This window comes from Colius striatus, chromosome 1 (assembly GCF_028858725.1).
Source record: "Colius striatus isolate bColStr4 chromosome 1, bColStr4.1.hap1, whole genome shotgun sequence".
NCBI classification, from domain to species: domain Eukaryota; kingdom Metazoa; phylum Chordata; class Aves; order Coliiformes; family Coliidae; genus Colius; species Colius striatus.
This window is the reverse complement of record NC_084759.1, coordinates 129,812,722-129,838,987: the sequence shown is the minus strand read 5'-3', so window position 1 is coordinate 129,838,987 and position 26,266 is coordinate 129,812,722. Positions and strand designations below refer to the sequence as shown.

The 26,266-nt window shown below is 37.6% G+C and overlaps 1 protein-coding gene across 2 annotated transcripts; it reads right to left on the bottom strand.

Annotated features, from left to right (window-relative positions):
• Positions 1-2,435: 2,435 nt before the first annotated feature.
• MRPS35 (mitochondrial ribosomal protein S35) lies at positions 2,436-23,796 on the bottom strand. 2 transcript variants are annotated; one of them, XM_061988800.1, is made up of 8 exons: positions 23,630-23,796; positions 21,222-21,265; positions 19,675-19,842; positions 19,206-19,266; positions 17,290-17,429; positions 15,233-15,342; positions 13,439-13,508; positions 2,436-2,868 (listed from the first exon to the last, which is right to left on the bottom strand). In XM_061988800.1, exons 1-8 carry the CDS (start codon positions 23,781-23,783, stop codon positions 2,590-2,592), a joined length of 1,026 nt encoding a protein of 341 aa, XP_061844784.1. In that variant the 5' UTR covers positions 23,784-23,796; the 3' UTR covers positions 2,436-2,589. The 2 variants fall into 2 exon arrangements, with proteins under 2 accessions (XP_061844784.1, XP_061844785.1); XM_061988801.1 differs by lacking the exons at positions 13,439-13,508; positions 15,233-15,342.
• Positions 23,797-26,266: the final 2,470 nt, after the last annotated feature.

Genomic DNA, 26,266 nt, shown 5'->3' with positions numbered 1-26,266 from the left:
ATTTTATCAGTTGCTCCTATGTCCTGAGTACACAAGGACAACTTTATTAAGAAAAACACACTCATGGGGTTTTGGGTTTCATAACACATTTAAGGGTATTACTTATGACAGTCTAGTACAAGACATACCACTGCAAACCAGAAGTTACTTACACATGCTAGGCAGTATGCCAGTCCTTAAGCAAGCATTGACAAAGCTAATTAAGGAAAGAAATTTATCCCGTGTACATACTAGAACCAAACTGTCTTTGGAATAAAGCCAGGCACATCTCTACCATCCACACCATTCTCTGAGTCAAACTTCAGGTACTTCCTCAGTAATAATGGTTTCATGGCTGTTCAAAAAACATTAGAAATTACATAGATGTAGTATTACAAAGAATTTTAAACATTACTCTGATTACCCCTGAATAAAGGAATAAACTGGTAACAGAAACTTTCTCCACATTAAGCTTCATCTAAAACTTTGTATTACTACAAATCTAAAAGACAGGACTGCAATAACCAAGTTGGTAAGTACAGCAGTGGGATTACAGAACACTGCAGAAACCAATTCCCTTCAGTTTTTGATGTCTTTATCCTTATGCTTTTTCCTCTCAAAAAATTGCTGGCAGGGCCATAAGCTACATTTTTTTATAGGTATACAGAATCTTTTAAGTCTGATAAATAAAAACTCCCTCTGCTCATTCCAGAAAATTAAGACTTTCTCTCTAAACTGCAATCTTAGCAAGATAGGAAGGTTCAATAAAAGCAAGAAAACATCCCTCTAAGCTGACATTTTTAAGGGTTTTTTTTTCCTTAACTGTGAGAAAGTAATAAAAGTTGCCTGTGATTCCAGTGTTTCAAACCAGTCCCTTTCAAACATAAATTGATAAAAGATCACAAAATCACAGAACGGGTAAGGGCTGGAAGGGACCTTTAAAGATCATCTAGTCCAACCCTCTTGCTCAAGCAGGGTCATCTAGATCAAGCCGCATAGGAATGCATCCAGGTGGGTTTTAAAGACCTTTAGAGAAGGAGACTCCACACCCTCCCTGGGCAGCCTGTGGCAGGGCTCCCTCACCCTCACAGGAAAGTTCTTCCTTATGTTTAAGTGAAACTTTGTGTGTTCCAACTTTTGTCCATTGTCCTGTCACTTGACACTACAGGAAAAAGTGCTGCCCCATCCTCTCAACATTCACCTTTCAAATACTTGTGCTAAATGAGATCCCCTCCCTTAGTCTTCTCCAGGCTGAACAGCCCCACATCCCGCAGTCTTTCTCATAAGAGATGTTCCAGTCACCTCATAATCTTTGTAGTCCTCCGCTGGACTCTCTCCAGAAGTTCCCTGTCCCTCTTGAGCTGAGGAGTCCAGAACTGGACACAGGACTCCAGATGAGGCCTCACCAGGGCAGAGTAGAGGGGGAGCAGTACCTCCCTTGACCTGCTGGCCATATTCTTCTGGATGCATCCAAGAATGCCATTGGCCTTCTTGGCCATGAGGACACATTGCTGGCTCATGGTTAGTTTGTTATCAACCAGAACTCTCAGGCCCCTCTCAGTGAAGCTGCTCCCCAGCAGGTCAATCCCCTGCCTGTATTGGTGCATGGGGTTGTTCTTCCCCAGATGCAGGACTCTGCCCTTGCCCTTATTGAACATCATGAGGTTCCTCTCTGCCCAACTCTCACTGAATGGCGGCATAGCCTTCTGGTGATTCAGCCAGTCCTCCAGTTTGGTGTCATCAAGATAAATGTCTATATTTTTTTTCCTCTGTAAGAGGAGGCTACAAAAGTTTTTTCCTTGAAGGGTCTTGGCATATTCAAGAGACAATTCAGCAGGCCTCAGGGTACTAAGATGTCTATTTCCATTTAATCTATATACCTGCCTCACTAATCATCGTATCTCACTTTCAGCAATTCCCATTATTCCTCCTTTCCCATGTACTTTGGTATCCTGTCAATCACTGCAACCTCACCTTCCTGCTACCATCCCATTTTCTGCCTTGTTTTATTCCATCATTTTAGAGACACATTTTTACCTGGGGGTAACTGTCCTCATTACAACAGAGATAACTTCACACTGTTCAGCGTGCTTCAACACCTCTCCAAAAGCTAAGAAATATTCTTTTTATTTTACAGACAGGGAGTGTAGATAGAGAAAACTATTATTTACGTTTCAAAGCATTTGGGAAGTTTACAGCTCTTAACTTTCAGATGTCTAATTAATGGAACTGGGAGATTAAGTAATTCCATTGGCTTTGACAGTGTTGCTGTAAGTTATATGCAAAAGCAATTGTGAGAAAACTCAGAACAGGATTAAACAGAGGATTGAACCAGGATCTCCCAAACTAAGAAAGCACAGAACAGAATGGTCAAGTCACCAATATAACTCAAAACATACTTTATTCAAAGAACAAGATTCACAGACACAAAAATTGTGTTTAAAAGAAAATCCAGTGGTAAAGAAAAATCTGATTACTATTGAAGTTAACTCATTATCAACTTTAATAACTTTTAAGTTCCAAATAATTATGCGTCCATATCATACAGAAATTATGAACATAGTAGTTTAATATTTCCGTAATAATCACATGTACCTGCAGAGTATCCTCTCATGGCAATGCTTGTATATTCAATAGTTTCTTCACAGATTCCTTATACTGAGACATATTCTTTTCTGTTTCACCTTCATTTTTAAGTGCAATTACAGAGCTTCTGTAATTCTTAACCACTTCTGATGCAAGAAGATCTTCCTTAGTTACATTACTGTCATTCTCTGAGGCTTTTATTTGAAGTAGTGTATCCAAAGCATTATTCTGAGAGCGGCTATTTTCCCAGATATACTCTTCCATGTCTTCCTCAGACTTCTCACTCTCCCACATCTCAGTTTTCTGAAAGAAAATATACATAGTTGTAACTACTCAAGACTGAAACAAAACAACGATAATTTGAAGTAACTAATCTCTCATACCAATTCACTTTAAAAATGACATTTGTTGTGGAAGATACTTCCCCTCATTAAAGCACAAGGCTTGTAACTCAAAACTCAAGAGTTAAAAAGGTGCCTGTATGCTGTATGTTTTCTGTGTAGAATGAGATTGTTTCCTCCCACTTATCAAGTACTTCATGTATTTGACAGATATAACTATACTAGTCAGAAGAGGAAGAAAGGTTTATGGACTATATTTCACGAACAACAGAAGAGCCTTGTAAAACTAATAATTTTAAATAAGTCAGATGCTCAAGCTTTGGAAGTAGTCACGGAGCTATTTTATCCCTAGAATACGATTTTGGTATATTTACATTGGCCAGAAGATGTTAAGCTTACACCAATTAACCTGTGATGAGAGACAGCAATCCTGAAGTATTTAGGAAACGTTTTAATTCTGACTCCTTACAAAAAAGCACCATCAATGAATCAATTTCTTGTTCCAGCAAAACAAATTGCTCTTCCAAAGAATTTCTGCCCACAAGGTGCTAATTTTTACCTAATATGTTGCAAGATCAGAAGTTAAACACAGACAGAAGATATCATCCCAGCATCTATAAATACTTGTTTGTGTGGTTGTTCTTTATAAAATTTTGTCTATAAATATTTCTCCAATTAAGGCCTTCCTTTAGCTTCACAGATTGTTTAAAGATTATTTCAAATGTTAAAATGTATGATTTTTGTACATTCAATTTTTATTGTACTGTGGTTAATATTTATGCTTTATAGATAGATTTGTGTTTTTATATATTTAGATGGTATCATTATTTAGTAATTATTTGATGAAAACAGTACATAGTACCCTTACATTATTTCAACTACATAAGAATCACAACCTGAAGTATTTTTGGTGGTCATGCTTTTCTTACAATTGTAGAAATCACAGAATCGTTATTGTTAGAAAAGACCTTTAAGATCATCAGGTCCAACCAGTCAACTCACACTGCCAGGCAATACACTAAACTAAACCATATCCTTCAGCACCTCATCTATGCATCTTTTAAATATCTCTAGGGATGGTAACTCCACCATCTCCCTGGGCAGCCTGTTCTAATGCTTAACAACCCTCTTGATGAAAAAGTTTTTCGTAACGCCCAATGTAAACCTACCCAGGCACAACTTAAATTCATCTCCTCGTGTTCTATCGTTCATTGCTGGAGAGAAGAGATCAACCTCCACCTCATTACAACTCCTTTTCAGAGAGTTGTGGAGAGTGAAACTTATATTTCTCTGGGATTAAGTTCAAAGAAACACTATGTTAAAGCATTTACATTGTATGCTTTTGGGTTTGGGGTTTTTTGTTTGCTTTTTTTTGGGAGTTGTTTTTAAAATCGCTTGCCAGAAAGGGTTCTTGAGTACTAGCTATGCTACACAGAATCCAAATAAACCTGGCAATCATTGGAGGGTTTTTTGTTTAGGAGTTTTGTTGAGGTTTTTTTTGTAAGGAGGTAGGTGTTTTTGGGTTTTCATTTGTTTATTTTAAAGTATTCTGTCCACTAGTTAACCAAGTTGCTGCAGTCAAACCACCATATTTAAAGAACCTTTGAGAACCAAGACCATTTTTCCCTACAATCTCAAGTGCTTGTGTCTGTCCATCTGAATCTAAAAATACTTGAAAATGGGATCTCTTGTCTTTTAAGTCTCCAAGTCCAAATGTTTAGTCAGAAACAGTAATCAACACTGCTACAAGGCTCATATGACTGAGATTAAAACCTGGACACAATACAACACAGAACTTCATTCAATTTCTAGAGAGAAGAAAAAAAAAAAGACAAACTGTAGCCTGTACTGGTAAAACAGCAGCAGAACAAGTGGGTATAGTAAAGTATTCCTTGTACTTTTGAAAAATACAGCAATTCAATGTGGAGATTTACATAGTTTTAAATTAACAACATCCTGTTTTACATATTCCTTGTTTACCTGCATAATGGCTATCCAAGACATTTTTTCCCAAACTCGAAAAGGATTTTAAAGCAAAAGCTTCTCTCACAGGTCTAGGGTTTCTCAAGAGTAAGGGAATACAGATACTGCCCCTGGTCACTCCCTAGACCAACTCATGTTTGAAGTTCAAAGAAAAGATCATTGTGAGGTTTTTAAAAAGCTTTAAGTTACAGCAGGGACAAGAAGAACTAATGACAATTATCACACGTATCTCTCCAGGAAAATCCTTCTCTGCACACATTAACTTACAGGGTTTTGGAGTTGCAAACTGATACGAGTATGATTGCCTTATCTCTTTTCAGCAATACAGAGCAAGATTTTCAAGGAGGCCAAAGAAACTGTTAAGTATTTCTTTCTTGGAATACTTCCCAGCAGAATGGTCTGTTGAAATAGATTTTAAAACAAAATCTGATTTCTGTGTGGGAAAGTGAGGCACGAAGGGATTTGACAGTGGGGGGAGATTTCAAAATCCATTCCTCAGCCTTGCCACAAGAAGCCAGAATCTGTTGCTGCAATGTTGGTGGCCATGCCTTGAAATGAAAAGTTATCCTACTGTACACAGGTCCAGACATACATCACAAACAGGAAGCTGAACAGAAACCAGATTTTTGCAAACTGACTGCACCGAGTGAAACTTAAATACCTTTCCAACCAGATTTATTGCAAGAGAAAAAGTGAATCTGGAATTATACTTTCATTTGAAAAAGTACTCTAGGTTGACAAGCACCCAGGAATACTGAATAGTGGTAATGTTACAAGTGTTGTTGTCTCACTTTAAAATGTTATGAAGAAAATTAATGAGACAATGAAAGAAGTTTCAAAAGTAAGATTTTCATCAGTCAAGATTTTGTTAGTTAGTTGATTATTTTTGTCTCCTGAAAATGTAAGTGTTAGTAACACTGCAATAAGTCTCATAAACAAGAAAAAAACCCTGAAAACTGAAAAACAAGTGTGGCATTGTGTAACACTTTCCTAGAATCCCCACTTAGTGAATGAGGTAAAAATCAAGAATGCATATATCTTCAATGAATTAACGAGAAATGATTGCCTAATTCTATCACATGTAAGACCTCAGTTTTGGCTGAAGATGCATTCAGCTGGTAATTTCAGCTGTTTGCCCTACCAGAACTTTCAGCAATAACTGAAAAAAAACCTCACCAGAAAAGAACTTTTCAGGAAAAGCCAAGGGACCAAATCCTATTATGAGAGGCACAGAAGAATGACTTTATTAACTTTTTTTAAACACTTCCTAATGCAAAAACAGAGAAGTGGTGATTTTTTAATGCCATAAACAGAATAAGGATTTATTTCTGGGCAAATCTTAACACTTTGGCCAATGAAATTGCTTTTTAAATAAAAGTAATTAATAAAAACTTCAACTTACATCGTTACTGTAAGTACAAAAGAAAGCATTTTTGTTCACTTGAGTAGACATTTCACCATAATTTTTCCTGGTTTTTTTCTGTAAATTTCATAATTTTGCTGCCACAGTCATATAGAGGAGGATTAGAATTGTCAGTTCTCTGGTATCTCTTTTGGAGAAAACATCTTAACTAAAACTTGTGAAGTAGCAGAGAGAAATCTTTAAGGCAATTAAAAATATAACTCACATTAGTCAATTTTCTTGGCAATGGTTTGAAAAGTTAAAGATTTAATGCTGTTAAAGCAAAGATCAAGTATTTTAGTGAGAGTCTTTTTTGAGGAAAAGAAAAGGTCTTTAGTTACAAGTCAAATTTCAACCTCTGGATATCCTGGAACAAATACGCCTATTTCTTAGTACTGCACTGAAATAAAAGATACTTTGTATGATACAGTAATCACAGATTTTCAGGTAATAAATGACAGCTATGCTGTTTTCCATATTATTGAGTATCCTCAATCCAAAGAGGACTTACCAAAACAATCACATACTTGTCTCTTTGGATATATTACACCTTTGAACTGTATTATTTTGTTACCAACTTAAAAAGAAATACCAACATAAATTTGTAAAGAGGCAAAACATTTGTATCCAATGAGACTGGATCTAAAAAAAGAAGAATCATTTGCTTGATGAACAGGACAGGTTAAAATATATTCTTCTGAATGAGCACACCATTACTTTCTAGGACATGGCAATGGTAAAGTGCAGATAAGACCTCTAAAGGGTCAAGGAAAATAAGAGGAAAGACCGTGAGGACTAAACATGCCAACAAGGTACAAACGTAAAATAGAAAAGGAGAACAAGCAAAGAACAGAAATTTGCCTCAAAAATGTTAATACTGGATATAAGAGATGCTCTCATACTTAATGATACTCACAGGTTTAATCTCTGGTTCTGTCACTAACAAGTCCTCAGCAGTTACCATCATCTAGATCGTCTCTTTCAAAAATGAGGATAACACCTAATTTCTCTAGGCTGAAGTGGCTGCATATATTATTTCCTGGAAAATCCAGGGTCGTTGGTAAAGTATTTCGCTAATTCTGCTTTCTGAATGCTGATCGGTAACTAAGCCTCATAAGGCTTCACTTCACTCGAAAATTTAGACTGGAATTAAACAGCTGTAAAAATTTTATTTATGTCATAAAAAGGAGTCTTGTTCCTTTGCAAATAGAAACATGGGGCTTAAATGCAAAGTATTGCAAAAAGTCTACTCTAGTCTGAAATAGTACCGGGGTTTTTTAATTCAACCTTTTGCTTGAATGTTCATCCTCTGTGGTTCCAAGTAAGAGGTATAAAAGAAGTTTAACCTTCTTTCACTACAGTACACATTTACTGTCAATAGAACTCTTTCCTTTGATTTTAAACGTTGAATTCAGATCTTCAGAAAAAGTTTATTAAATTTAACATCTCCTATGCCAATTAGCTTTATCTTTTCTGACTCGAATGATGAAGACTCAAGTTCTTAGATTCTGAGCACTAGTGAGGGCACAATGAAATATAACACATACTTCAAAACAAAGCACATATTACAACATTCAGAGACCATCATTACTCCAGTCTCAGTTTGTGTTACTTAAACCATATATAATGACACACTGAGAAATTACAGTATTCTAGGAAGGGTACAATTATATCACACATCATTATTTTAAGATTTCAAAGTCAGGAGATCTATACTAAGCAATTTTCATTTATTACTAAATGGTGCCCAGAACTCTAAATCTGCATCTCCCAGCTACATGCTCAAATCACTAGGCTACAGCCCACATATTCAGTTGAGCGAATCTTTCTTATGCCAAGGGAAAGAGTTTCAAGCAGGAGTTAAGACTGCCTCTCTCTCATTTTAATCCTTTAACCCATGTCATAACATCCTGAGTGTTCAGAACATGAAGTTAAAGTACACTTTTGAAATCTAAATAGTCAGAGATATCTTTTCATATATTTCGGGTCTACTACGAAAACTGCAAAATTCTACTGTTACTAAGTTCTACTGGCACAACCTCAAATAACAAAAATTATGCTTTCCTGTAATGGTTTAAAACAACTGTAGATGAGATAAAGACAATACAATTTAAGTGCCAACTGAAGTCTTTAGGAAAGCTCTGCAGTGGATTTTAGGATTATCACCAATGGTTATGTAAAAATAATCATTCAGTTGCATGCATACACAGACTCTCCACCCCACCAGTGTCTTGCAGCTGAATGCTCCACTTAAAAAGGAATGTAAAAGTAATGATGGACACTTTCCTCAAATTTATTCAAACTACAGAGCTTTAGGAGTATTTTAATAGATAAAATTTTAGTTAAGCCTCTAGCATCACTCTGTCTTGTCCATTCTTTGGGTTTTTTCCTTCCCTCATCTTTCTGCTTCAACTTCCCTGTGCTTTCATTTGAAGTATTCAAGCACAATGGAAAGAGATGCATCCTTTGGCTATTACTGTACATACTCAATAGCCACATTCCACTTATCCCTACTTTTATATTCTTCTTCCTTATTGTTCTTTTTAACTCTTGAATGTTTTTTTGTCAGACTACTCTAAGTACACTACTAGAAAAAGCACAAGACAGTTCAAAAGTGTGCACAGCATTCTTCTGTTATTCTTGGTGTGTCAGATTAGACCTTTTACTTTTACAAAATACACTGGAAAATAGAAAACACAAGGGCAACTTTCTACTAATGTTTCCACATCTACTAATCTCTCCACAGTTGTGTAATATAGAATGATATCTTCTATTTTCCATCATCTTGCATTTGTTTATATTGAAAGTCATGTGGAATTGGAGCACAAAAAGCTTCTGCACATCTGGTAGTCTGGATTGGCTTAAAACAACTGTAAGTTATTTTCTCCTAACCCTGTCTTTTTCTTCATAATGACAACGAATATTTTTTGTTATTGGAAAATAAACTGTTAATCTGAGCGTGAAGAAATCAGTTTATGATACTTTTAACCACTTGAGGGCAGCAAAATCTCACTCTTTTAAAAACACTACTGTAAAAACATAGGTTTAGAGAAGTGTTAGAGAATTCAAGAAGCGCTATTCTGCTATTTAAACAGCAGAAATACAACTAATTAGGGAGTTGTTTATCAATCTACTTAATTTATTTCACCCTTTCGTTGATTAATTCAATCCAAGAACAATCCTGGGTGACAATTCAACAGGAATCACAAAAAAATTCCAAAGAAGGTAGTTTAATTCTTACCAGATAGATGATGCAAGTCAGATACCTATGGAACACCTTCTAAAAGCTAATAAATCATAAATATTTAATAGGTTTCACGTTGTTAACCAAACTGGAAGCAAAAGATCTCCAAGTATTTTAAAATAAGAAGTAAATGAACATTCTTAAGCTTTAAAATCTGAATGTTTTAAAGGTAACTGAACTCAGGGGCCTGATATCTATCTGCATTTACCCAAAATAAGATGTCAAATACATTAGTCTGGGATCTTAAGGTAATCTTCTTGCTTCTTATGTAACTTCAAGTAATGACTACAACTAAACTGAGGTCCCCATTAGGTTTTGGCAGCCTCATTAGCCAACCTGTAACTCAAACAAGTTGAACCAAGAATACAATATGAAGACCCTTAATTAATACTGCTCCCAGTGTTGAAATCCATCTCAAGAAATGGCACACTGTCTTACTAAGCAACTACTATCAATCCACCAATATCCTGCCAATATTTTGAACAGCTTCCCACAATTATTCTGCTTTACAGTGTATCTCATTTCAACCTATGATAACATAGATGAATGAATGTTTTTCCTCATCTCTTTCTTGTCTTCCTCTATTAAAACAAACAGCAAGATTTTTTTTTTCCCTGACAGAAAATAGCAAGCACTAGAGACTTGCCAAAAGCAAAGGTAGCATTATCTGCTATGGGAATGAATTCTACAGGATGAAAGAAAATCATCATGTTTCCTTCTTCAAAATAGGGAGGGTTTAGTTGTTTAAATACTGATCAAATATCAACTGGTAATATCACACTGTCTTTTGGTAAATTCGAACATAATCCTGAAAGGTTCTGAGTGCCCTCAGCTTTTGCAGAATTTTGCATGGTCAAAATTTCCATTCTTGCTAATACATTCAGAGCCTTGAGGCAAAGCAATACTGTACAAGTTGTTGGTAATTCCTCATCTTTCCATTTTGTCTGCACGCACTTGTTGCATATTTCAACTGTAACTCCATTACAATAAAGACTCTTCCAAACTGATTCCACCTGAGCCCTATAATTTGCCTGTCTATAATGGCAATAGACATAGATATAGTGAGGCGCACATGCCCTGGGTTTTTATTAAGTCGGAACTGGAAAAGCATACAAGAAAATTTGTAATACTGACAATAGTGATATATTTTGTCTTCTAAGCATGCATATAAAGAGACAGATGAGACAGAACTCTTGATACTCATTACTTATTCTAAAAATAACTTTTTGCTGGAAATGCATCTCTCTACACAACAGAGCTTCAGAGCACATAGTTGACTACATACCCAACAAAACCACAAAAAACTGCCATTCTCTTAAAGAGGTTTCATATTCCTAAACTACTTAGATGTTCTAGTTCATAACTGTAATAAAAAAAATATGCATTACTGGCAATTAAAATACAATTACATTTGAAAATTACATTTCCTGACATACACCTGCATACAATTTCTCTTTTATATATTCACATGCTTGATAGTTCACAAAATTCAGTAATCCATTTATTAACATAAAATATAGTTATGCCATGTTTAGAAAGAGGCAAAGTTTTCTGAATTGAGGGCAAAATTTACACGCAGACAGCTTTCCCTTCACTTAGCAAAAAGAGAAAGCTGCCCTCATCTTTTTATTGAATTCCATCACTCACATGAAAACACTGTGGGTCGTTACTCTGCTGGGAAAGTCATAAAACCTTCTAGATAGTTCTGCAAACAGGGCTGATGTTACTGTCTATATGGAAAGTCAGCCCCTGTCCATCCCACTCCAATACTGAAGTTCATACAAACCAAAATAAACCTTGCATTGTTTGCTTATCATTTACAAAATGCATCCAAACTATCTTTCAGCAAGTTATTAAAAGGCATTACCATTGGTCATGGAAAAAAACAACCACTCTCATCACAAAACAAAACATGTCATACAAAGAAAACCCCACCATGTCTTAGAACAACATTAATTTTTCATAGAAATCAAAGACAATTACAATTGATTGATGAACTCATCAAATATTAACATGGAATCTGAAAGGTAATAAAAGGCCAAGAGACTTGTGCATATTCAATACAAACTGAACACTCACGTTGCAATATCAAATGGCCCTGTCTTTCATCACAAAGTAACGCCAGAGCAAAGGAGAGATGTAGCGTTCGTCTGGAATTCAGTGTCTAGCTCCCTGATCATTGCTTAATACTGGAAACTGATCTGTCATTAATTTAACACTCGCAATGCAATGTAATTCGGTTGGGGAGGAAAATATCCACATGTATAGAACACTTGAAACCTAGTGTAAATATATGTTTGAAGACATTAACATAAGATGGATTTAATCTGATGCACTCTACAAATACAAAACGTATCCTTCAAGGCAACTTCCAGTGAAAGGTAAATATAGCTCATCCTCCTTATTATGTTTTTTTATATCATCACTGTAATGATCAAAATTAAGAACACAGAAATCCATAAAAATGCTAAATATAGATTACATTTAAATACTATAGAACAACTGAAACCTGTAAGTGTGAATTTTGGTAGCTAATCAGCTACAACTTGTTTGAAAGAGTACATCTACAGAAATACACTGATGAAAGCTTTCACTGTCTGTCTCAAACTGTGAATAACAACATACAATATTTAAGCAAGGTTTAAGTTATCCTAATCACAACTATGGGCTTTGTTTCAGATTGTTAACTTGTTTTCTGTAAAAAATAGCTATAAAATTGTTGAGGCAGTACTTAGAGTCAACGTGATTAACCTCAAAAATACAGAGGGAAGTCTGAAGAATTCACTGTAAAAGAAAGATCGGTGGTCTAAAGATATCTCATTGTATTTAGAGGACTACTTAAGAATTATAGTAAATTATCAATGAATTGGAGTAATATCTTTAATACATTTACAATGGATATTTCACACATAAAATCATTTAACAAAATAAACTACTGGGAAAAATTCCAAATATGCCCTATCCTGAATGGTTATAGAAAAGTTTACATTCCACTTGCTTTGATAGAAGTAATTATTTAGAGAGATATAATAATTTTATATATTTTTCAGGACACTAACTGAAATGAAATCTTAAAACTGACAGAAGGTAGATGACCCTTTTCTGAGCAAAAGGGAGCTCAGAAAAGCATCTTAAGTCCTCAATTCTTCCAGCTTCAGGTAAGATTTGCAAGAAAGCATTTAAGAAGAAGAATACTTTCAAATTATAGCCATTGTTTACCACAGCCCAGGAGAAAGAAAGGACAGACAAGTTTAAACTCAGTCAAAACATAGATACAGTGCTGTATGCTAGTCTTCACAGCTTTCATAGCTTTAAAGCCTGTAACAAATCCCTCTGCTTTTTTCTGGAGACTTATTTTTGTCTTTAAACATGGTCACTGTTAAAAATGCATAGATATAGCTGATAATTACAGTGTGTTCTATTTCTCTGAATGCACTCAACTTGTAGCTGAGTGTTGGGCACAGGCAGCCCAGAGTACTGCCAAACTTAGGGTCACTTAAGAATCCTGAGAATAAAGGTATTTTCTGCTAGACTGTGGGTCAGTTTTAGGCTTGTTGTTGTTAGAAACAAAGTACTGGGAAACAATTTCTTATTAAGGTCAAAAACTAGGGAACTTCTAAAAAAGGGCAAACTATGTATACAAGCAACACAATAGCACTGTGAAGTTAAAGAAATGCACTCTAAGTTGACTGGGGAATGAAGATTCAAACATAAGCAACTAATCTTGGTTGAACTTGTGGAAAAGTGAGCTGGAAGAGGAAAAGAATCTAAGATGTTTTATTTTAAGTTATGCACAGTCACTGAACTTTTAATAAGTTTTTATACGCTTTTTATATGTTACGAGGCATCACATTAGAGAGCATGCAATGCATTAAAGAGCCCGAGTTACTCACGACTGCTTACCCAAGATTCATGGTACAAAACTGTAAGGAGGTGTATGCCATAATCATAGTTCTGTCTTCTTAATGGACACCTGAACAAACAAAGGCAGTCTTTTTGAAATCCAATCACTGCAATATGCTTTGGAACAAAATGTCAAATTTGCCATAAAAATCTCCAACTTCTACCATAGAGAATCCTAGGGCAATGTGTGCTTGACTCATTCACATTTCTGAACTACACATCATCAAGAATAACATCATGAAGGCATGAGTCGTAACAACAAGCAATAACAACAGGAAGAACAAGCATCTACAAGTCAGTAGGAAAATCTACAAAATGAAAGAATTTACAGATTTTCAGGAAAAACTAAAAACTTCTTTACCCTCTATGCCAAAGTGGAATCCAACATGTAGTAAGTCTGAACTCACTTAAAATCTACTTTATTCCCTCCCCTAGACTTGAAGAGAGAAGGATGACGAGGGAAAATAGCCATGAAATACAGTTCAGAACATGAGATCTAGCCAAAGATTTAAAAAGAAAAGCTTGAGTCAATACAGCTGTAAGTCAAAACAGGATCACAAGAAAAAAATATTGGGATGGTCCTGTAAAACTACTGTATTCCTCAAAACTAGTCACCAAAACCTTCTGCTAAGAATTTGATGACATGAATCTCTTCCTCATGTTATCAACAATAACCTCTGGTCTCTTTCTTATAGTTACCTCTTCCTGCAGGGCCCTTCAGCTTCCTTTTTGATACATAACAAATTGAATTGTGCAAAATTCTGAGACACTCTAAAAATCACTCATCTGATATCCAGTCATATGGACACTGACTATCCTAGCAAATAAACTTTAAAAAAAGATTTGAGCTTTTGACTCTTATTTCTTTAATACTGAAAGAGCCTCTGTTTAAAACTAATGTAAATATCAGCCAGGAAAATCCTGTATTAAAGAAATGGATACCACGTTAAGAGCTTGGGCCTTAGAATTTACTAAAAATAAAGTGAAATATCAACACGCACATTAAAACTTTCTTCTGGAACACAGCATAAAACCAGTCACAGATACTCTGGAGGGTAACTTCCTTTCAGCTATCCTAATGTTTTAGCCACAAGCTAAGTCTTGTTAGGGAAATGAAACTGTTGGTAGCATAAGTGGTCCCAGTAAACTACCCAAAGTTCCAAGTCTAGTCGAAAAAGCGATACACAATTTTATCCATTTTGTATTTATTTTTGTAGCATGAAAGAGTACATCATACAGAAAGACAGGAAATTTAAGAGGGCAAAAAGAATTCTAATAAAAACATGGAAACAGAAAAGACTACAAATAATGTTTTCCCTACCACTGAAAGCAGCCTTGAATTAAAGTGTATTAAAAATTCAGGAATACATATGTAGTCTCTTAAAAGCTCCAGAATTCAACACAAAACCACATTTCTCCAATGCAGCCTTCTGAACATAACTGTAAATAACTACAGTGAGTTGCTGATATCAAGAAAATCAAAACATTGGGAAATGTCTAGTCACCAGTGTAATTTTTCTCATCTGAAACTCATAGAACCCATTGGTTCTGTTGGGAAATGTGACAACTACTCTAAAATAACATTCAGACTTCTAAATACACAGCTTCAATAACTAACAAGATTTAAGATTGATCTAATGTGATTAGGCCATTAAAATTGTTATTAATTTTAACAATTAATAACAGTAGCACTGGTATGTTTACATCACACTTTAGCATTAAAAATGCAAGAATTTACCAAGATGACAATTGGTACTACTGGAAGGCTTTTTTTTTTCCTTCTTATAACCGTACCTGTCTGTTGTAATTGTGAGCATATCTGTATCCTTACAGTAGCGCTCCCCTACAAGTTTAATGAGCTTCTTCTTTGCATGATCATCCAAATTCAGGTTAGAAAGTTTAACCTTCAAGTACAAGAGAAAACAACTTTAATTACTTGGATATACCCAATCTCTGCACCCTGAAAATATCCTGAGATAGGCACAACTTTTATCAAGAACCAAAGGCTTAGCTATCTGGTATGAATCTGCAGAATTTCATCTGACTGTATCATACCAGAAGTCTTAACATAAGGAAAATATAATATAAATTTCTTTTCATCCAAATACCAGATGAGCTGGGGGAGAGTTTTTCTGTTACTTTTTTTTTTTTTTTTCAAGGGAAATAAGATATGTCAGTTTACTTTGTAATTGTATTTCATATTCATGTGTACCTCATATGGAAAAATAAATATTTTTCTTATTTTTCCAAATACAGATTGGCAAGGTTAATACTAAGATGTATCAAAGATATTTATTACAAGCGTACAAAAGAGGAGGAAAGGCAAATTCAAGAAACATCAAATCAGAATTCTCAAAATAATAAACGGTAGATTGATGAAGTTTGCAAAAATGCACAAAGATAACAATATAACAGAAATGTCTGATCTCACATAATTGATCAAACAGTGTGAATGGCTTGTCTTCTGTTCCAATACCAGAAAACTCAAAAACGTATACAACAAATAACTACTATTTATTTTTTAAAAACTCAAAGAATTAGGCTGAAGCTGGCTTGTATACACAATAAGTATGAACAGTAAAGCTGGCTGGTTTTAGATATCTGTTTCCACGAGAGCAAATATTGCAGCTGTGAACTTTTAACAGTCTAAAGACATAAAGTTTTTGAAAGATACAAGTTTCCATTAAGTGAGTATTGCTGAGACTTGTTTTTCCTACAAAAACAAAAAAGCTATCTGGTCTGTTGCATATACTAGAGGATCACAAAAATATGTTGTTATTACTAATCCAAAATAATTTTAAAGAAACGAAAAATATTTATATGGCTACTTGCTTCAAAATAGGATAGCAATAAGAGAGCTGGAATGTCTAAATCTACTTTATTCCCTCCCCTAGACTTGAAGAGAGAAGGATGACGAGGGAAAATAGCCATGAAATACAGTCTGCTGGAATGCTGAAGACTGTATTATGTGGAGCTTTAGAAAAGTTAGAGGTCCACAGAGAACAGCAGCTGATTTTTTAAAAAAAGCCTCACTTTACATCCTGTGGTACTATGCTGTCTGGCACAATATGGACAATTCTACTTTTAATGACAAGAAATACTGGCATTAGGTTACAAGAGATGAAAAAATACCATCTCCAACATGATATCTGATAGAAAACATCTTTTTAATGAAGATTAAAAGGTTTAAATGTAAACAGTATTTAAAAAAGGAAATATCATGAAGATCCACCAGAGTTTATCACAGTGTTTAGCACAGCACACAGTAAATGCTCTCAGCACCATGTGACCCAGTGCCATCTGCTTTCACCTTTAAATTGTTCTCTTCCCCTGCCCTAGGCAGACTTTATTGTTATAGGACTAATCAGAGAAAGAAGTTATTAATGAAATCTGGGATCAGAAAACCAGTAAGTGAAAAAGCATAAGGATAATTGTTCAATTTTAGTCTCCCACTCCAAACTCCCCTCTTTTTAATACACAAGCATGATATGCATCCATGTAATGCCTTACAAGTATCAAGGCCAGTTAACATTAAGGGACTGATTTCGACAGAATAATACAGACATATTTGTTTATCATTTTGAATTATCCTCTCCACTGCAGCATAGCCAGCCCCCAGTTCAACATCTTGTGTCTCAACAGCCACATTTAACAGAAGACATTTACATCTAGTAAGGTTTTACATGATTTAGAAAGCAAGAAATTCACACATGCTCACCACCTGCTATTTTAATGTTTTTCATTTTCCCTCATTTCCTTACAACATATCATACTTGCATATGCTTTAAAAGAAAGTCAAGCATTTGGACTTCTGAAAAAAAAAAAGACTGTTTACCAAAAATGCTACTTACTCTTAAAGTCACAACTCTTGCTTTGGGATTACGAATAGATGTCCCTGAAGAAATATAATCTACTGTTTCAATTTCAATAGGGAAATGCTTTTCACATTTCTCATCACTGTCCAAAGCACTTGGCCATTCAGTGCAGAAATCTGTATCATAAAGAGAAAACACACAAATTAGTATTTGTCGATTTAAGGTTTTTAAAATTTATTGCAACATATCTTTTTAAAAGCACTGTTTATAGAAACCATGCTCATACAGACAACAGCTGGGTCTCTGCTAGACTTGCTCCAGTATTTCAACGTCTGTCTTTGTACTATGTTTCCCAAAACAAGGATACAGTAGTCCATATGCAGTCTCACTGTAAGATCTGCCCTGGGGATTCTTGAATAAATCAAAATCACTCACCTGAAACCCAGGCTGCAGAGTTCCACTGTCTGTCTTGCTCACTTCTCTTAGAATTTTAAACACCACAGTTTCATGACCACCAAGAACACCCCAATGCTCAAGTACTTGACTAGTTCTTCCTTATTCTGAACAACAAATCCAACAGAGCATGCCACCTGGTCAACACAGCAACTGTCTGCATCAAGACATTGCCTTCAATACACCACTTTCCCTCCTCACTTCTCTCAAGATCTTAAGTTACATGATCTTTTCACAACCAATGCAGTCAGCAAACTTGACATCTCCAAACAGTTCTTCCACACTTGCAAGTAGTACACACAACACAGCACCTTCCCACAGACAGGTTGTCCAGCATCTGCATCAAAAGTTATCTGCAACACACTCTAGAAATCTCCTAGATTGCTTCAATCTCATCCTGTCATCACTCCAGCAGCTATTGGGATGGCTGCAGTGCCCCACAAAAACCAAAGGTTGCAGTCATGAGGCTTTTTTTATCTGTTCATCTACTTCCTCTTTTCAACAAGGCAGTGTGGTGGTAGATGCCCATCAAGACATTGTTTTCAGCTTCTTCCCTGATCCCAGCTCTCAAATTCTTAACTAGCTCTGCATCTGAGCTGCTCTTTTGAGTACAAGTCAGCTCTTCCTCAACATATGATTGAGGTACAGGCAGGGATGATAAGTTGCTTGGCAACTACCTGAAAGGAGGCTGAAACTAAGTGGGTGTTGATCTCTGTTTCCAAGTGGTAGGATGACAGGAAATTTCTTCACCGAAAATGTTCTCAAGTATTGGAACAAGCTGCCCAGGAAGTGGTGGAGTCACCATCCCTGCAGCTAAAAGACAAGTAGATGTAGTGCTTATGGACATAGTTTAGTTGTAGATTTGGCAGCGTTAGTTTTACAGTTGGATTCAATGATCTTAAGGGGTTTTCCCAGCCATGATTTTATCCCCTCTCTTTCTCCTTTTAGCTCCACTTCCCTTTGTACTAAGCACCTCATTACATACTCCTCATTGGCTATCTGACTGGCAGAGATGGTCCTCACTAAATCCTGTATCTCTCCATCAGATCTTACCCTCTAGGTGGGTTGATTAAACACTTTTTTTTCATTTGTTTTAAATGCATGCTGGAATGGCTATTATTTGAACCCTGTTTTAATCACAGGTAATCATCTGAGAACTGAATCACATTCATAACTCATCTTCCTGAAGACATTAAACTATCAATTTTCTAGTACAAGCAGAGTCTAACGGAAAGGTAAAATTAAAGTCTTAATGGTGTGCTAAAAACCTCCTAAAACACAGCTGTCTATCACCTGTATGACTCAATGCACAAACAAGAAAGCATACAGTACTAGACAAAGCCTGACAAATAACTAACTTCAGAAATAGCTCAGGTCTCACCATCTACTTAATCACACAGGGTCATATTTTGCATTGTCTTCAAACTCCAAGAGAGATATCTTTTAATAACAGTAAAAGGAAAAAAAAAACATAAAAAAAAAAAGCCCCACATCCTCACCTTTAAGAGCTGCACAGTGTTTCTTAATTGCTGGAGGTGTAAGATGTAAAAAATTGGGAATCTGAAACAGATATGTTAAGAGTTACCAAAATAATAGCTTTTTGTCTTTCCATAAATAAAGGGATATTACTGAAATCTAGTAACACTGTTAACATTTTTTAAGGTAGTAAAATACACTTAAAATATTCAGGTAAGACGACTCTCCTCAAGTCTAAGTTTGCAGAAGACTTAAATTATTCCATTACAAAACAGCCATAGGCATGACAATCCTAAAAAAATTCTCCTGACTTGGTAACAAACACAAACATAAGTAACAAATGAATCATTTAATTTAGAAATGAAATAGCACATTATCTTAAATATTTAATACTAGAAAACATTATCCAACACAAATATTCTAATCAAAGCAGAGCAGACTGAGTGGATAATAATTCTAAAAGCTACCACACATCAATAGCATGTGTCTTACCTTTATAAGTTCTAAGTTGCCTTCTTTTGGTGGAGGTACTCCTCTCTTCACTGGGTAACCCATTCGAATTGGGAGAGGCACAGAGGCAGGTTTAAATGCAGCTGCTGTGGGATAAACACTGCTCCAGTCCTGATCAACAGCCATCTTCTCAGTTCTGGGTGGTACATGCTAATAAATTGATAATTATGAAAGTTTTATGTCAGATACAGTGTTTTGTGAGACAAAGAAGCAACACACACCACAAGTTATTTCAGGAATAAATTCCCACAGCTAGAAATTTCAAAAGAGTTTTATATTGAAAGTTAGTTCTCACGTGTAGGGAATTTTTAAAAAATAGCCTCTCAAAGCTTAGGTAGCAGGCCTTTCCCAAACTTCAATCACATTTTATTTCAGAAATGCTTAGAAATAAGATCTTATCATCTTCTTACACCCATGTACCAGTACAGGTTGGTGAATGAACTTTTAAGAGAGTAGTAGACGGGAAAAGGACTTGGGGGTCTTGGTGGACAGCAGGATGACCACGATCCAGCAATGTACGCTCATGGCCAACAAGGCCAATGGTATCCTGGGGTGTATTAGAAGGGTTGTATTTAGTAGGTTGAGAGAGATTCTCCTCCCCCTCTACTCTGCCCTCGTGAGATCACATCTGGAATATTGTGTCCAGTTCTGGGCCCTTCAATTCAAGAAAGACAAGGAGCTGCTGGAGAGAATTCAGTGCAGGGCCATGAAGAAGATGAAGGAAATACAGCATCTCCCTTATGATGAAAGGCTGAGGGAGCTGGTGCTCTTTAGCTTGGAGAAGAGGAGAATGAGGGGTGACCTCATTAGTGTTTACAAATACATAAGGGGATAGAAATATACAAATATATACAAATATGTCAGTAGAATGGAGCCAGGCTGTTCTCAGTGATGCCCAATGATAGGACATGGGGCAATGAGGATAAGTTGGAACATAGGAGGTTCCAAAGAAACATAAGTAAGAATTTCTTCACTGTGAGGGTGAGGGAGCACTGGAACAGGATGCCCAGGTGGGTTGTGGAGTCTCCTTCTCTGGAGACATTCAAAACCCACCTGGACGAGTTCCTGTGTGACCTATTCTAGGTGGTCCTGCTCTGGCAAGGCGGTTGGACTATATGATCTTTCCAGATTCCTTCCAGTCCTTGAGATTCTGTGTGCAAGAAGAGTTTCACTTATGCACAATATCAGACACTTCACCTATGCCAGAAAGCAACCACTATGAATCGTGTAAACTCATATTGAAAATAACACTGAAATATCTGGTTTTATTTTAAATGAAACTGGGACTTGCACTCCATGGTGTCAAAACAAGCTGTTAGCTTGTTATTGTTAGTGTTTTTCCCCTTATGAGAAGACAGACGGAAAACGGTGGGGAGATTAAAGTAGCCAAATGCTGGACTTGGTATAGTCACAGTGGATTGTTTCACCAGGTTTTGACTACAGAAGGGATTCCTGTACAAACTGTTAAGACATATAGCTTAGAATACTTTTCAAATACCCACGTTAACTGTAAGAGTTTCAGTACTTACTGATTTTACCAACTGTGGTATTCGGCCTCTTCTCCTTGTTGAAACTGAAAGAAAAAGAAACATCTTCAATACAAACTATCATACAGCTTTGTGGGGTTTTTTTTTTCCCTTTTACAAAGACAATATACACTAACACTTCCCAGTGGAAGAAAACTAACACTAACACTCCCATGGAAGAAAAGGAATATCACATACTCATAGTGTAGGTTGCTCACATATTTTTGGAAACTTAAGATAAAAGCTTGGAAGCCATTTCATTAGGGTCTATCCTAGACACACATTAACAATAATTTAGTGGTTACATGCCTAAATGCATTTTGCTAGCATCTTTTCTTCCAGTTTGATGCAGGAAGAAAGAAAAATGAGATGAGTGGAATTTCTCTTTTGCCTTCATAACTGTGCTTCCTTTTCTATTTGCCACAAGGCTGCTAGTCACAAATCACTCTCCACCAGCAGTACAAGATAGTTAAACCTAAGAGTTCAATATTACCAAAAGGAGAATACCATGACTCCATCTCTTCCTTCTGATAGCACATCTTCACACCCTCTCCAGTGCTGCTCTCAAGCTTATCTAACTTCTGTACAAGCAGTTAGCACATCAAACTGTTTTTCATCTTGAGCTGGGGATGGGAAAGAAACCATTGGACCTGTGTTTTCTGATATTTTACTAAGTTGATTTGGCTTATTGAATAGCCTCAGAGAAGATGCAACAGAAAGTGAGTTTACTTCTTTTTTAGCAGGCCTGAGCCACCATTTAGCTCAACATTTTAGTTCATCGACTTCAGTTGGAGCTGCAATAAGTGATTCATGGGGATGCATGAAGATACCAAATATCATCAGATTTTCAATCTAAACTGAGATTTTAACTTTCTTGTCTCCATTTCCTTCCCATCTTCAAACTCTAACGCAATCACTTTCAACTCTCCTACTCCAAAAACCAACAGCAAAACAATGTGTCCTTTTTAACAGTCAGATGAAGGTGAATCTGATGGCATTTATTTTTAAGTATCCTGTTTGAGCTTATGGCCTTTTTGGTTTTTTGTTTTCTACTTGTTGCCACATTGTGACACAGTATATATTTAGAAAAGAAAAACTGAATGGGATTTCAGAGTAAATGTGTGGGTTTCTTTTTGCCCCATTAATTTGTCTTAGAACTCTACCTCATATAAGCCTTGGAAAAACTTCGGTGGTTCACAGTTCTTTTGTTTTCCGTATGTAATTATTTTACAGATCCAATTCTATTCTTCTTTTTACAATATAAAAAATTAAACTGAAGACTACATATGGGGTTCTTCAACAGCTAATACAGTGTTCTTTCATCCCTTGATCTGTTATTTTTGTGCTGCTTTCACAAACAGACACACTTTGTTCATAACAATCGTATTGTTTCTGTTTAAAACATCTGCAATTTCAGGTTAGGACTCCTTTTACTCCTGCTGTGTCACAGGCCCCAACAACAAACATCATTTAAAGAGCCTTTCAGCAACATGGCTTCTGAATCTGCAGAAAACAAATGCTTGCACAGTGCACAGAAAAACCTTGGTACGACCGAGACCAATAGTTTCCATTTGCACTCAGAACAGGATCAATCATGGAATGGTTTGGGTTGGAAGGAACATTAAAGAAGACCTAGTTCCAACTCATCCTGTCATGGGCAGAGACATATTCCACGAGACCAGTTTGCTCAAAGCCCCATCCAGCCTGGCCTTGAATATCACCAGGAATGGTGCATCCACAGACTCTCTGGCCAACCTCTTTCAGTGTCTTACCACCCACATATGGAAAAACTTCTTCCTCACATCCAATACAAGCCTCCCCTCTTTCAGTTGCTGCCCCTCTTTTAGGTACTAGAAGCCTGAAGGGCTTCCCAGAGCCTTCTTTTTTCCAGGCTGAACAATCCCAACTCCCTCAGCCTGTCTTCAGGAGAGAGAGGCTGCAGCCCTCTCATCATCTTCGTGGCCTTTCTCTAGAGTTTGAACAGCTCAGCAAGAGGCCGGGACATCAAACGTTGAACATGAATATACATCCCTTAACGATGAAATTCTCGTTGCAAATACCTAAAATCAGGCAATGCACTGCACCACTGTAATCCTGAGCTGCAACTCCGTCTAGCATACACCAATTTGCCTGCTTCTTTCTTCATACTATCCATGGTATTTACGTTGCCAAAATCCGTAACCTTTACCATAAACATTTACTTAATAAATAAAAAAAGTAAAAAAAATCTCTCCAGAAAATATTTGCCAACCAAATGCCCTTCTCAGAGCCGTCTGCAGCCGAGAAGGAAGGAGGGCCCCGGGCCTGCCTTCGCCGCCCGCTCTCAGGGCATCCCCCCGCAGCCCGTGCCCCCTGCCCGTGGTCGACAGAGGCCCAAGCGCTCCCGCAGAGCGGGCCGGGCCGCCTCTCACCTTCCTTCGTCTGGCTTTCCCTGCTGCTCACCGCAGGCACAGAGGAATAAGCCGCGGCCCCGAAGCGAGGGCCACCCATGGCCGTCCCGCAGCACCAGGACAGCACGGCCCAGCTACCCGCCGCTGCCCGCAGCGCCCGGCTGACGGGCGCCATCCTGGTGGCGGCGTACGGCATGTGGCGTATAGACTCCTCCTTCAGACAAAGTCGCGGCAAGACGGCAGCCGGGCCGGGCCAAGATGCCTGGAAAAGCGAATCGTAGCAGCTGCTCGCCGTCAACGGGGAGGGGAGTGCTGGGAGGGGATGGCAGCGCACAGGCAGCGGTGGCCTGCGCCTGGGGTGGGAGTGAATCCCGGCAGTGAGCTGTACAGCTCCTGAGAAGGGAGCGGCAGGCGAGATTGGAGAGGATTGGCGTAGGCCCTTTGCTCTGCATTGCCGCACCCCTGAGCCGTGCTTCTGCCGTCCTCGTGCCTGTGCCTATACCGGCGGGTCTGGCCGGGGACGCGAACGAAGAGGCGAGGGGAGATCTGTGTGGGAGATCTTCTGCCGACAAGTGGAAATGGAACTTCTCGGTCCCCGCATGCTCTTTGTGTCGCTTTCAGCGACTCCTGTAAGCAGAAATCAGCCCTGATGCATAGAAACAAAACAGTCATGCTGTCGTGCGTAAATCTGGACTAAGATAGTGCTGCTTTTCTTAAAAAATTAAGTATGTTTCTCCACACCTGCTAGGTGCAGGTGTCAAGGGCTTTTGTGGTAATATATTTGTATCCCTGGCCAGACTCAACTGCTACTGTAGAACCATAGAATCATTTTGGTTGGAAAAGACTTTTAAGATCATTGAGTCCAATTGTAAACCTAGTACTGCCAAGCCCACCACTAAACTGTCTCCCCAAGTCTCTCATCTTTTAAATGTTCAGGTATGGTGACTGCACCACCTCCCTTGGCAGCCTTTTCCAGTGTTTAACAACTCTCACAATGAAAAAAGTCTTCCTAATCTCCAATCTAAACCTACCCTTGTGCAATCGGAGACTGTTATCACTTGTCTCGTGCCATTCATTACTTGGGAGAAGAGACCAATCCCCACCTCACTAAAACTTCCTTTTAGGTATTTGTAGAGAGTGATTTTGTAGATGATCTATAAAGGTTCCTTCAAACCCCTACCATGCTATGATTCTGTCTCCTCTCAGCTTTCTCCAGGATAAATACATCCAACTTCCTCAGGCTCTCCCCTTTCCCAGCTTCATTGGCTTTCTATGGATACATTATTCTTGTAGTAAGGGGCCCAAAACTGAAAAGAGCACTCAAGGTCAGACCTCACCAGCACCATGCACAGAAAGACAATCACTTCCATGGTCCTGCTGGTCACACTATTTCTGATATAAGCCAGGATGCCATTGGTCTTCTTGGCCACCTAGGCACACTGCTGGCTCATGTTCAGTTATCTGTCAATCAAATCTATTAGTCTATTTGTTTAAAATTACAACATATCGGAAATGTATTTTACCTTTTCATTAGTGATATGTGATCTCACAATGAATTCATCCACTTCAACACAATTATTAATCAGAAATATTCCTCTGGATGATGGGTAGTGATTAATTATTAGTGCTAATCACAATTTAAACCTTCCAGTTGCAGATTTCCTCAAGATTTGTGTTAATTTAACAAATTTTGAAGTATGGAATTGCCATCGCATTCTTAACAGCAGGTACGTTCTTAGTAGTAAGATGCCAGCACACACCTCTAGAAACAGAGGGAATATATTCTTCATGCTATACACATAGGAGACAAATAAACATTGAGGAGAAATCTAACGAAATTCAACAAGGGCAGGTGTAGAGTCTTGCATCTGGGAAAGAATAACCCCATGTACCAGTACAGGTTGGGGAATGAACTGTTAGAGAGTAGTGTAGGGGAAAGGGACCTGATGGTCCTGGTGGACAGCAGGATGAGCATAAGACAGCAATGTGCCCTCGTGGCCAAGAAGACCAATGGCATCCTGGGGTGTATTAGAAAGGCTGTGTTTAGTAGGTCGAGAGAAATTCTCCTCCCTCTCTACTCTGCCCTTGTGAGACTACTTCTGAAATATTGTTTCCAGTTCTGGGTCTCTCAGTTCAAGAAGGACAGGGAGCTGATGGAGAGAGTACCATGCAGGGCCACAGAGATGAAGGGAGTGCAACCCTTATGATGAAAGACTGAGGGAGCTGGGGCTCTTGAGCTTGGAGGAGACTGAGGGGTGACCTCATTAATATTTACAAATACAAGAAGGGCAGCTGTCAGGAGGATGGAGCAAGGCTGTTCTCAGTGATGTCCAATGATAGGACATGAGGCAATGGGTATAAGCTGGAAAGAAACATAAGGAAAAACTTCTTCACTGTGAGGGTGATGGAGCACTGGAATGGGCTGCTGAGATAGGTTGTTGAGTCTCTTTCTCTGGGGACATTCAAAACTCATCTGGATGAGTTCCTGTGTAACTGCTCTAGCAGGAGGGTTGGAATGGACGATCTTTTGAGCTCCCTTCCAACCCTTTACATTCTGTGATTCTGTTGTTCTGTGATATATAAAATGTTGAATATCATATATTCAGAAATATACCTTATAAATAATAACTGGGTTTTTTTAAAGAATAATGTTGCATC